The sequence below is a fragment of the Eretmochelys imbricata genome, chromosome 5, assembly GCF_965152235.1.
Source record: "Eretmochelys imbricata isolate rEreImb1 chromosome 5, rEreImb1.hap1, whole genome shotgun sequence".
NCBI classification, from domain to species: Eukaryota; Metazoa; Chordata; order Testudines; family Cheloniidae; genus Eretmochelys; species Eretmochelys imbricata.
The window spans coordinates 17,407,620-17,421,731 of NC_135576.1; the positions used below are offsets into that span (position 1 = coordinate 17,407,620).

Consider the following 14,112-nt stretch of genomic DNA (forward strand, 5'->3'; position numbering starts at 1 on the left):
AGAGGGCATCCCAGCTCATTCATATGTAGACTCTGTGACTGCAGCTGCTGGAAGCAGCAGGGCTCAGGGTTGGTTTTTTTTTTGTTTTTTTTTTTTTTCCAGTGGAATCTTTCCCGTGATCCGGTTGGTTTCTCTCCACGTTTTCCCTTCCAGCCCTCCACTTCTTCGGATCAATGGATGTTACAGCTCTAACTCCCATCTCACATACTGCTGGTGGACAGCTCCAGTAACAAGTGAGAGCTTTACATCCCCTTTTTCTTTCCCCTTCTTTTCCCCCCCACACCAACATCTGCCAACAAGGAAGAAAATCACAAGCTTTCCCTTTTGTATTCTTCTGATTTTTAATTTTTTTTTATAAATACATATATATTTTGTACTTTGCCCAGCTGTGGAAATGGAGCAACCCCCAATCTTTTGATGCACCCTGGTTCGCTTTTTTTTGCAGTATTTTTCCATGTATGGTTTTCCAGCAGTGGGAGCACTGTTCCCCACCTTTCCCCCTTTTCCTTGAGTTTGTTTCCTAACATAATCTGGAGGCTTGGCGGCTCTTGGACTGAATATAACTTTTTTCCCTCCACATCCCCCAACTCCCCCTTTTGCTGAGCTTTGTCAGTGGGGACTGGAGAAAGAAAAAACAGAAGAGGAGGAGGCAGAAGGGGCTGTGTGTGTGATTGTTGCTGGTGCTCAGGACCCAAATCTCTGTAGGTGTGTGTTGAAATATGGAGAATAGTCTTGGATGTGTCTGGGTACCAAAGCTGGCTTTTCTACTCTTCGGATTTTCTCTGATCAGCCTGAATCTTCAAGTCACCGGTAAGTGATCGCTGCCTTATTTGTCTTTTGCACTCCATGGATAAGGGTGAATTTTGCAAAACCCTAAGGAATGTGCCTATCTCTTATGTGTTATCAGCCTTTCCCCCCCCCCCCCTTTCAATTTTGTTGTTGTTGTGGATCAGTGTAGGGTTTTTCAGGTAGTTGACATAGATTTGGAAAGGAGTGAGACGAAATCCGGTTTAGAAGCACCCTGAGAAGCCTCTGAAAAAGGAAAACCAACTGAAAGGAAAGAAACCCAGAAAAATAAAGGAGAAATGTGGAAGGAGGTGGTGATAGTGTGTGTGTGTGTGTGTGTGTGTACACTGGTTTGTATTTTCTCTTTTGCACCTGACCACTGTTGCAACTGGATTTATTTGCCTGTGGCGTTTTTTTTTATCTTTAGGCTGAGATGGGATCTATAGATTTATTTATATTTTTCAGACGGTAGGGGAAGGGTAAATGATGAAAAGCAAAATATTAGTTTGCAAGATGGAAAATGTAGTTATTTGCAGAGCTCTCCAAACTCCATTTGATTGATATTCTTTGGGGCTGCCTCTCTCTCTCTCTCTCTTTGCACTTGGCAGGCACATTTTCTGATTAAAAATGGCAAAGCTGGTTTGTATATTGAATTAGGATAGAGAAGGAAAGAGGGGGTATTCATACTGTGATGCTCAGGAGCTGTCTGTGTTGGAGGCAGAGAAGAGCTGGGAATTAGAGATTTTTTTAAAAAAATTCAGGAATTGGAGTAATATCGAGAAGTGTTAGGAACTAAGAAAGTGCAGCTTCGATTTGTAGGTGACTCTGTGTGTGTGTGTGTGTGTGTGTGTGTAGAATGTATGTGGGAAAATATTATTCTCCAGTGATCATTTTTTCTCCAGAAGAAAATGAGCTGGGTTTCATTAGGAGCAATCTTAGAAAGAGAGAGGCATGAAAAGCAAAAATAAATAAAATAAACACACACAAATTGCTTCCACACCAGCTGCTGCTGAACAATAGAAACCGATAGCCCCCTCCACCCCCATACACACACACACACACACACACCCCACACACCCCCCCCCACTAAAGCAGCTTTTTTTGTGATGGGGAAAGTGCTGCATATGAAAGCCTTTGCAAAAAGATCTGTACCCTAGACTAGTATCATTCAGAATATCAGCTGTATGCAAATAGAAATGCCTTAAATTGTTCATATAGATGATGCTTCCTTTTAAAATATATATATATTGTTTGGCTTGCTTTGGAGAGCTAGTAAGTGAATTGGGAAGATGCTTCTGTTAAATACAAGAAGGTTCATTTTGTGTGTGTGTTTGTGTGTGTCCGTCACAATGTCCTCTGCAATAACTTGCATGGAAGGTGGGACTTGGGCAATCAGAGCAGGATAATAGGTGTGTCTCTTGAATTTCCACCTTAAAGGCTAGTAGTTGGGAGACATGTCAGTGATCCTCCTTCTGGAACGATGATTGACTTGCAGACTTCTTTGCGGGCATATGGCGAGTTGGGGTCATGTGTGCATGCAAGAGAGAGGAAGGGAGTGAGGATGCACACTGTCTTAATGATGTCGTGGGGGGAATGATGTCTGATATTATGCAGATAACTCATTACAGGATCAGGTTGTTTCCTAGCTGTACATTTTGGTTGTGCATTTCACTCTCTACGTATAATGTGTATTTATCGTGCTGCTTTTTGGAGACATGCATCTCTGTGTTGTACCAAGTTCCCTGATCTGTCCTTTGCAATCTAGAATTGTGCAAAGTTTTCCCTATGGTTAGCCTCCAGATCCTTCCTGAGATTGTTGTTTTGAGCCCTCTTTTCACAATCTCTGGATTCAACTGACAAAATAAGAGATCCTGCGTCTTTAAGGAAATGTTGTTCAAGTGGCTTTGGCCTCTGCTCATTAATCTGAGTTTCCACTACTCTTCTTAGTAGCTATTTTCTCTTTTCAGAAACCTAGTAGGGGACTAGGGTAGCGAAGAAAGCATAATTCACTCTATGAAAGGACCAGTAGGAGGTGCCCTTAATAAAGCCAAGTAGCTGGTTTGCTGTTTGGCAAAATTCCCATTCGGCAGGGCATTTAAAGATTTGTTGACTAGAAACAAAGGGCTTATAGAGATGCACAATGGGACTGTGTCCTTTCACACTTTCTAACTAAACCCCAAAGCTGGTTTGGAGATGTAAGAATTTGTTAAAAACTTTAATAACAAAGAGCAGTGTTGCACAGTGTCAACATATGAGGAGGAATATGCTACCTTTGTGCCTGAATGAAGTCATTCAAGTCCCTTCCATTCACACTTCCATTGTCTGTAAGATGCAAAATGTTATGTGGTAGGCGATCAAAAGTAAAATCCAAAAAAAAAAGGTTCTTTTCTCTGCACAAAATCTGAATGCACAGAGGCATATGTTACTGAGCAAGAATTGACGGGCAATGTTCGCTGTTTTGGAAAAAGAACAGGAAAAGACATTATTAATTAGAACCAAATCTCTGACTATTTAGCACTTAATACTGGAAAGTAAACACATATATGGCACTATATAGTTTGCTTGCCACTCATAATTAAGTAAATGCAAACTACTCTTTTGTCTGGAGGGGGAAACAAAACCCAACATGATTATTTGTTATTTTACTCTCACATCTTGGTATGCTGTTTAGCATGGTACAACATGTCAGAACCTTGTGGTGCCTGGCCAATATGGCAATCCCTTTCTCTCTGAGTGGTGCAGTATAAATCGACAGTGACTTGTCACAACATCCATTTCACATGCAGCAGAGTTGCCCTCTGTGTTATGACGCATGGGTTATACGAGTGTGTTAGGTTAGGCTTGGGGTATTTGATTACATATTCTTAAAAGTTGTGACGGTCATGATTGAGGGCAAGCATTTCAGTCTATATATTTGCAGCTTTGTCATTTTATAATTACTTGATTTATGTTTATACAAACACTATTTGCCTTCTGTTTCTCTTTTTACTCCCCCGCCCCCAGTTTGTGCAGAATTAAGGCCAAATCCTGCTCTCAGTTACACGTGGGTAAATCTGGACTAATTCTTTCAATGGAGTGTCTCCAGATTTGAAGTCAGAATTTCATCCTCCGTTTATTTCTCATTCCTGAATTCCCCTCCAACATACTTCCCAGCACATAACACAGCACCAGCTGTCTATTCTGGAATCCAAGCCATGACAGTGCCACCACGATATAGACAGCCATACTATTCAGACTTGAACCAAGTCTTCTGTAGTGAGTCACTCCAAATACCCACTTGAGGTCCATGTGGAGTTTTGTCTGAGTAAGATCTGCATAATTGGGTCATCAGTCTAAGACAAGAGCTGGTACGCTGACAGTGTAGTCTGAATTGCCCAGTGGGTCCTTTATCTGTAGCTGACCGCTCCCTCTGCCACCACACCAGCGTCTTTTCCCTCTGCTAGTGGAAAATCTAGTTTTGTATCACCAGTCCTGCCTCATCAGCATCCTGCCTTTGGTCAGCATTAGATTTGTGCAGTGTGCATGTGATATATCACTGTATTCTCTTTGACTTTACTTTGCAATATTGCTTATCACTTGGATTGTGCTTTAACCTAGTCTCCAAGATATGTATATGTATGTGCGTGTATTCTTTATGCTGCCCAGTTTGGTTTCTTATTGAGCATAAGTGGCATTTCATGAATTCCCTCAATGATATGCTGCCTTTAATAAAACGTTTTCTCTTTGATGATCTTTCAGAGTAACTCCTCACAGTCTCACAATGCACTTACTTTCATCCACATGTACTTTAGAGATCCATCATTGAACTCCTGGCTCTTATTTTCTGCCTAGTAAAAGAGAGGTTATAAAATCAAAATAGTTTTCTATGTGGCTGTTTGTACAGCAAATGCAGCTACAAGGATACAGTTTCTAAACTGATTTTGCAACTGTACTTCTAATGGAAGAGATCGTTGTGGAGATCACTAAATAAATGTGTTTACTACCATACCATAAGAAGTTTTTCCCATTGCAATACTTCAAAAACATGCTAGACCGAACCGTCCCTGATTTTGCTCTTACACTCGTCTTAAACCAGTGTTACTGTGTTGGCTTCAGTAGAGTGACTCCTGATTTATGCTGAGTCAAATAAGTGGAGAATCTGTCTTTTTACACTGGTAACTAAGGGTCAGGCTCTGGTCTTAATTACACCAGTGTAAATAGGAGTAATTTCATTTAGATTAGCAGAGTAACTCCATATTTACAAGAGCAAAATTTGTAGGAGAATTTGACCCTCAAAGGCAGATTATATTTTCCTGTTTATAACTTCATTTCTCATTGAAATGCAGAATTGGTATAGACTGATCCAATGAAGACAATCTCTCTTTGTTGTAGTATAAATAGAAGTAAATTTCTGAAGATGTTGGCTTTGCCTGTGTAAAATGAATAATGACAAAATTTCATAGAGGCCTTCAAGACTAATTATCTAAAGACAGAATTTCACATGATTCTGTTAAAATAATCCCTTGGGTGAATCATTGATTTACATTTTATATCTCTAGTAAACATGTTAGGCCTAATTCTGATTTCACCTATACCACAATTGTAGTAATGTATCTTCACTGACTTCAGTGGAGTTGCTCCTGATTTGAACCATGTGAGATCTGCATATGTAGGGTTCTATCTTGCAAGTTGCTGAATGCCTTCAACACTCATTGAGTCAACACCCGACAGAAAGCATATCACCTCTCTGAAGTCTGGGCTTTTTCAAAAAAATGGGTAAATTATTGACTTTGTAATTTTGGGACGCTTTGCACACCCCAAATTCAGATTTGCACAAGCAAACTCTTTGATTTGTGTATGCATGCCTGAGATTCTGGGTGCACAAAAATTAGGTGTCACTATCCCTACTCTTCAAGCCCAGGGGACAGAATGTTGAGTGCAAATTTAAAGGTGGAGTTGAGGCCATACTGTTACGCTGATTTTAGCAGCAGAATCATTGTACCATATTGTATCAGACTTCCTTTCAAATATTTTTCACTCCCACCTTAAACATTTCCTTCTCAAACGTTATGACCATTTGTGGGGATATCCCAAGTTGCTATTGGTTTTGATCGTCATGAAATAACAAATAGTGTGTTCACTGCATATGCACCCTCTCTCCTCCTTTCTTTCCATAAAGTTTGCTGTCTTTTTTTTAGCACTCTTTCTGATTATAAGCAACTGTAATTGCTAACTAATGCTCAGAATGCTTGATGCTTGCATATCCTGGTTTAATGTTGGTAGAATGTCTTTGTCTTAGGCATTAAAGAGATTCATTCCTTTGGAAAAAAGAAAAGGAGTACTTGTGGCACCTTAGAGACTAACCAATTTATTTGAGCATAAGCTTTCGTGAGCTACAGCTCACTTCATCGGATGCATTCCTTTGGGTCTTCCATATAGAATCCTGTAAGGAAAGCTATCAAATTAGCTTTATTCCATGAAAGGCAATGGCTGAAAGTTATAAAGAGTAGTCTGTGATTTCTGATAATCAATACACTGATAAAGCAGAGTATATGTTTCTTGAAAGATAACAAAATGGATAACTGACCTATCAAAATTGTTTCTTTTAAACAGTGTTTGTCAATTTCAAATTTGATGTGAAAGACTACAGCTATATTGGGATAATGTAAGAACATCTCATTTGGTAGTTTATAGATACCCTCATGGTAAAGGAAACTACAGCTACAGAGAGACATGAAAAAATTCACAATTAAATATCTGCTTCAGTCTCCATTGATGGCAATCATTTACCAGCAGGAATACCAATATGTACTGTAATTTTATAAATGCTACGAATACTCAAACTATATTGAAAACTGGTTAAGCGGTTGCCCAAAGTATTGGTAAAATACGGAGAAACCCTTTAAAGAGATACTATCACCATGGAAATTAAACGTCCAGTTGAAAATTTTGTTCCTACCCTTGCTACAAATATACCCCCTAAAGCTCTTAGAACACAGAGATTAAGGGGGAAAACTGCTCTGTTTTTCTACTTTTTATTGAAGGAGTTTCCCATCAAATTTAATGAGACCAAAGACCAATTTCAGGCCGGCAGTCCTATCCACAGATGAAGGCAATTGTAGACAAATGTGCATTGCTTTAAGCCTCAAACAGCTCCATATATGCAAGCTTTTGGAATCTTTCAGTCTGAGGTGACAGAGCTACCGCCCTCGGATCTTGTCTTGGGCTAAGAGCTCCCAGGTGTTGAGGTCAACGTTGCAAGATTGACGGTTGCAGTGAAGAGTGTCTTCATAACATTTCCCTGGTCTGTCCCTAAAATGAGTTCCAGTCTGCAGTTCTCCACAAAAGATGGTTTTCAGTATTTTACTGTCAGGCATATGGACCACATGGCCACATCACCTCAACTGTGCTCTCATTATAAAAGCATCAATGCATGTGATGCTGCAGCACTCAAGGACCTCAGTGTTTGGAATAAAATCTTGCCATTTAATTCCCACTATCCACCATAGACATCATAAGTTTTATGTGGCATTGATAACTAGTCCATGTATTTCAGCCATACAAGAGTGTTGTGATGGTAATGGCATGCCAAACATCAGCTTTTGTTTGCAGTCTGACACTGTGTTTGTTCCAGAGATGCTAAAGTTTTCCAAATGGATCACGGGTTGCACCAATGCACTTTGTAATGTCGTTGTCAGTCGTTGTATCTCATGAAATGACACTGCCTAGGTAGCAAAATTTGTCAATGATCTTGAGGGTACAACATCAATCGACACAATTCAAGTAGCTGCAGTATTTCCCAAGGCAGGACCATGATTTCAATCTTCCTTAAACTGATCATTAAGCCAAAATATTTTGCTGCACATGCAAAGCAGTCAGTAAACAACTGAAAGCCCCTGATGTTATGGATCAATAAAGCACAATCATCAGCAAACAGTTTGTAAAAAATTGTCTTCATAACTTGTCTTTACATGCAAGAGATGCAGTTTTGAGACCACTTTATCCATGGGGTACTACATAGAAATGACACAATCAGTACTATTGTACACTTCGTATATACTCAGTTTCACTGTTTTGCTGATCAGTTGGCAACCTGTCTCAAGCACTAGTACTGTATGGGAACGTCATTTTCAAACACTGTCTGCAGGGGGCGCTCACATAGAGTCACCAAAGTGTAGGACTGGAAGGGACATCAATAGGCCATCTAGTCCTGTCCCCTGCACTTAAGGCAGGACTACATAATAACTAGACCATTCCTGACAGGTGTTTGTCTAATCTGCTCTTAAAAACATCCAGGAGATGCCACAACCTCCCTACGCCCTTTATTTAATTGCTTAACTATACTGACAGGAAGTTTTTTGTACTCTCCCCCTTCCTCTCTTCCCACCCCCCCCAGTTCAGAAATACCAAAGCCGAAATTGAAAAGGCAGCAATAATCAGGCAAACAGGAATGTATGCAGAGAGAATGATGAGGTAGATAGATGGATGGATCTGATAGAGGACTGTTGTAAACATCTGCTGGGAAGCAGAAAAACCCTTGTAACACTTTCTGAAGGTATGTTTTTATTTGTTTTTAAGTGTAAAGTTTCAGGAACATCATGTATTTTCTAAGGACCTGATCCCAACCTCATTGGAATCAATGGAAACACTCCTTTTGACTTCAGTGGACTTTTGGATCAAGGCCCTAATTGAGCACTGGCTGATGAGACTATTGAGATTGGAACCAATTGTTGTTGTGCTTTCCTTCTTTTGATTTTCAGCTTCATGATGGACTCCTGGCTCAACTTATTGCAGGACTTGAAGCCTTGGATAACACCAAGTGTAATATTGGAAGTCAGACTAGATGATCACAGTGGTTCCTTCTGGCCTTAGAATTTATGAATTGCTTTAATATCTGCTCCATCCTCCCTTGGGGTTCTATATGGTGAACTTCCAGGAAGTTGGACTTATTGAAATAGATACTTCCCAATGTCCTCTACTATGATCTTACAACTGGATGTTGGGGAGAAGTGTACAATAAACACATGGGAACACACTTCAAAATGTCATAATCGCTAAAATACCTGATTTATGCTCTCAATTTCCTAGACAATTACGAGTAACCAATCACAAATGAATACAATCAGGAATGTAATTGTTTTTAATACGAATACAGAAGAAGATTACTTGTCATCTAGGATTCCTGGTCATGAATTATAGACGATGTCCAAAGTCCAAGGTACTCTGCAAACAGAAAATATAGACTACACAGTGCAGTTGCTGCTGTCCTGTGTAATAATATACACTGTGGAATAAATAGGAGATCACTGTGAATTGCCAGGCTATAATTCTACCATTGAGTTCTGGAGATGAGTTGAACTGAAGGCAAAACTCATCTGACCAGAAGAGCCCTAAAATAGAAATACAGTTTCAATTTATTTTTTAAAATTTTTACATAATGTATGGTTCCATTGTCCTGTACACACCTGCCAATACATGAAGGGTTCAGATACTATGGTGGAATAGTCCATGTATATATATGGATGGGATGTATAGATAGCTAATTTCTATTCTTCCAGATAGTACTTGCTTGCTGCCTTTCTCTCCTCCTTGAACTACATTAGCTCCCATTGCTGCTTCCTGTTCCCCAAACTTCTTGATGTCTTCTGTTACAGCCCCCCTTCCAGCTCGGGGTTAATCTCCACCAGAGTACTTTTGCCCACTGCTCCAGTAGCTTTCATTACGCCACCACCACAGTGGCTCTTTGATCGGAGGTAGCAGCAGCAGCGAGTGATAGAATAAAGTGATTTTCTTAGACAAAAAAGCAAGGAGAACAGCGAGAGGCTGTGGCATGGTAAATTGGTTTGAGGCTAATTTTGCTCTCCCTGCCTGGTGTTTTGGTACAGTAGAGGACGATACATTCTGTAAGCAAAAAATACTGGTACTTTGGCTTTGTCTCCTTTCCCTGACTGGTTGTGGATATGAGAGCTGAGTCTTAAATCTCCAAGGGAAAATGCTTAGGGCCAAATCCTGGCTTGGGTTGTTCATGCCTGAAAAGCTGCAGCCAACAGGGGAATCCTGAATCACAATTTATCTGTCCAATTCTATGCTCAGTTCTGGTTTCCCACCAAACTGACAGAGAATTAGATTAAGAAATTCATCCATTTGAATGCCAGAAGGGACCTTTAGGTAATTTAGTGTGACCTTCTGTATAATGCGGGACATAGTATTTCACCCAGTTACACCTGTACTGAGTGCAGTAACTTGCCTGATTAAAGCATCTCTTCCAAAAAGGCAGTCTTGATCTGAAAACTTCAAGAGATGGAGAATCCACCACTTGGTAGTTTGTTCCAATGGTTAATCACCCTCACTGGTAAGTTTTTTTTTTTGGCCTTATATTTAATCTGAATTTGTTTGACTCTATCTCCATCCATTGGTTCTTGTTACATCTTTCTCTGCTGAATTAAAGAGCCCCTTCATACCTGGTATTTTCTTCGTATGAAGGTATACACCATGATAAGTCACCTCTTGATGTTCTTTTGGGTAAGCTAAACAAATTGACCATAGAGGCACAGATAGTCTGTGTATGCAGCCTCACCTGTCCCATTACACATTATTTACTCTGCTATTGTCAGGATTATTCTGTGTGAGACAGGGAGGGTGACCGTGAGGGCAGCCAATAATTGGCCCTATAAATATTCTTTCAGGGGCTCAGTCCAACATTTTCCTATTTCCTTTTCATCTTTGAATATATTTTAAGGTAACATAAAGATAAAAGAAAAGTATCTGAAAGCCAAAATTGGTTCAACAAATTTCCGGAATCTCTCTGCTCGGGATGTCTGAAGGCCTGTGACTGTATTAACTATCTGACTGACAGCTAAACTGGTAGGCATTTCCACCTGGCTCCAGAAAGCAGTGATTGCAGGAGATGTTGCAGTCATGGACAAGGATGATTGATATAATCATATAAAGCGCTTCTTTCTAGGGGAAAGATTTCCAAAAGAATTATAATTTTTTTTAAAAAGTTGCTTCCTTATAAGTTGAACAGACTTCTAATGAAATAGTGGAGTACTTGGGGGATACCTGCAGGCATACCAAGTGGAAGTTAGGTACTTTAGTCCCCAGCCATACCTGCTTAAAAGTGCTCATTTGGTGCTCAATTCACATGCTGACCTCCTTCCTCTTTGAGGTTCTCTCTGATCCTTTCCCTCTTGCTAGCTGAAGACTAAAAAGCATTTAAAAAACACTCTTTGGGGGTTCTATCTAGAATATCCACGCTTTTCCTCTCTGTTACATGAAGGGGGGAAAAGTATTTTAAAGAACTCAGTTGGGCCTCAGTCTACATGCTCTTCTTTTTCTCTTTGCCCTTTGCTGCCTCTCTAATGCTCAGGAAAAATGGCACTTAAAAATGCCCCCTCAGCTTTTCCCCTCCTTCCCTCTCTCAGATTCTCCGAAGCTGATGACACACAACAGAACATCTTCAGAATGATACTCTGATGCTGTGACCTGGTTCTGAACTTTACCTTTGTATTATTCAAGCACTGTGGGCTCTTGTTCAGGTTGAGGTTTTGTTTGCCATTGTCTTGGTGGCAGGTGTTTTTGTAAAGCTCCTGATGGACAGCTATAAAGCTCAGGTTTTTTAATAGCATTTTTTTTATGAGTCTCATGGAGAAATGTTTGTGTGAGCTCACCAAGGAAACCCTTGGGCTTTGTAGTGTGTGTGAAAGTAAGTTGGAAGTATATGACATTTCACAGTAGTTTGTTTGCTGTGATGTGTGGGTTTTTTCCCTCGATTCATCGCATTTTGTAAATTTCATAGTCATTTGTAAATTTCACGGTATCTTTCACACAGTATTCCTGTTATCCAAAGTAAAAATCAGTTTATACTTGCTCACCTCCTTTTGTATACTGTATGCTTCTGAAAGAGCACTTGGGGAAGGAGACTTCCGTGACTCCCCATCCCTTATTCACCGCAGATTCACCTCTTTTGTTTTAAGAATGAAACAACACAGTTCTCTGCTCACAAGATTGAAAAGGTTCAGCTGAATCAGTGAAGAGCATCTTGTTGTACATTTTAAGGCCTTAGATTTAGACTTTGCTTTAGAAAAAGGAGGTTGGGGAAATTTTTGGTGAAAGAAAACTTTTTCGGATAAATTAAACGTTTTAATGTAGTGTTGGAAACTCCAAATGAACATTATTGTCATGTCATATCTACGAATCACAGTGTGAAACTGGCTAGTTTCACTTCTGTTTCTAATCAATCTCATTTTCCTGCTTAGGATGAGTGAAATGTAAAATTGAAACTATGGTCTATGTACCTTTTTGCAGTAATTGAAAGATGTCATTCCATGGCCACCTATAAATGTACAGAGTTTCCTTGCTTGCTACAGGGACTATAAGGCAGCTGCTATTTTATAGTTAAAAAATACCCCTCAGCTGCCCAAATGTGGGAACCAATATTTGACAGAGTTACAAATGAAGGACACCAAAAATCACTCATTTGAGTAACTTTAAAGTGCTGTAGAAGTCATTCCATTAGTGTAAATTATTCCTTTTATAAAACACAATTTAATGGGTCTTTCTGATGTAAATTACGTTTGGGAATAAAAGGGGGGACACACCAAATTTTGGAACTAAAACAAGTGATGTCCCATGGAATGACAGGTACATTTCAGAGGTATCTTCAGTTCTGATGCATAACGTTCCATACTGACTCTCTATGCATTCTCTTTCTCTCTCTCATCAAGATTCTATATTTGTTCTTTCTTTGGTTTTTCTTAATCTGAAATAGAGGTCATGTAGGCTGAAAAGTGTTGGGGAACGTGACATAAACAAAACAGCTGTACTTCCACACTGTTCCAGCAGCTTTCTTAAATTCTAAGTATTAAAGAGTAAATTAGATTTAAAAAAAAAAAAAATCTGTTCATTTTGATGACCTAGAGGTTATAATAACAGAGAAAAGGATTCACTTAATATCTGGGGCCAGATAAAGGGCTGATGTAAATCTTCATTGACATAAATGCAGTTACACCAATTTAGACCAGCTAATCTTTATCTGAACAATAACCTTTTAATGCAATTTGCTGATGATGATTTTGCATGTTCCACATCATAATATAGATATTAACTCTTTCTTCACAACCACAGTAGACTAATCAGGCTTTGCTAAAGCAGCTGTACTGATATTAAAAGTGTTATAACATGACTGCTGAGGTTATTCTAGCATCAGTAACGTAATCAGGTTTTCATCTTTGTGCAGGGAATTTGTTAGGACCTGGTATTATATTATTAAAGTATTAGTTATATCTTGATTTGGGCATAATTGAATTGTATCATATTAATAAAACACAATTAAAATCAATGGCATATGATACCACTGTGAGGATGTGGGCACTTGTGGTTGTTTATAATGCTCTACCAACAGTTCACATGAGACAAAAGCATGGATAGTTTTAAAATGAGCAAATTTTCCAATACTGATGGGTTTTTTTTCCTGCTTAAACGTGTATGCTGGCAAAGAGCCACCCCAATCCCTTGGAACAGTTGCTTTGTTTTGGATTGTCTTTGTGAATCAAGAGTGAAATATTTTTAATCTCTAACAGGCAGTGAAATAATACTGGGCTTTGTACTCTTTCTTAAGCTTAAGCTCCATTTAATGCAAATTCTCGAAGTATCACAGAGTGAGGCCATGAATTGAGAATGACAAGGTAGATTTCATTGTGCAGTGAGCCTTGTCTGTTAAACATGCAACGCTTTAGCCACATTGTCCAGCTATTTTTATCATCAGCTCTCATGGTACATCCTTAGAATGGGAGATGCAGCAGTTAAACATAGCTATCAAACTATCTAGCATTACAAAGTGCGTTGAAACTGTGAGCCTTGGGATAAAAAGTTTAAATCCTAACAGAAAACTCGAGTGGAATCTAAAATAGAAGGATCATAGTGAGGTGCTCCTAGGTCTGTGCTGTGCCAGTGATATTGTTCTTGTTGATGAAATCCAACATTGTCCCTCAGGGAGGTAAAAAGAGAGCTATAGATTCTTTGCTGGTTATTTCATTCACTACTCATCAGAGGTGGACACCAACAAGCACTGGTGTCACAGAGGCCTCCGGCTGCAACAGTAGTGCAAAGGAAAGATACTGCAGTGAAAACGCAGGATAAACAAGATTATCTGTCACTATGAGCTACGAGACTTAGAGAGCTGTAATGCTGGGAGTCTGTTATAGCAAAAGCATGGTCAATGTTGTACCGTTAATTATCTTTAAAGCAGTACTCCTCACTGTTTGTTTTTTTAATGGGAAATGCTGCTTAAAAATTGAGTGGTTTGGTCCCATATTACTAAAGAATTCTCAGACAGTGGATAAGTGG

At 39.4% G+C, this 14,112-nt stretch overlaps 1 protein-coding gene across 1 annotated transcript in view; it reads left to right on the forward strand.

Annotated features, from left to right (window-relative positions):
• Nucleotides 1-719: 719 nt before the first annotated feature.
• DCC (DCC netrin 1 receptor) overlaps nt 720-14,112 on the forward strand; it is a 948,458-nt gene continuing 935,065 nt past the window's right edge. Inside the window, exon 1 of the mRNA XM_077816218.1 lies at nt 720-810. Coding sequence (XP_077672344.1) covers nt 720-810 — 91 coding nt within the window. The remainder of the gene's footprint in view (nt 811-14,112) is intronic.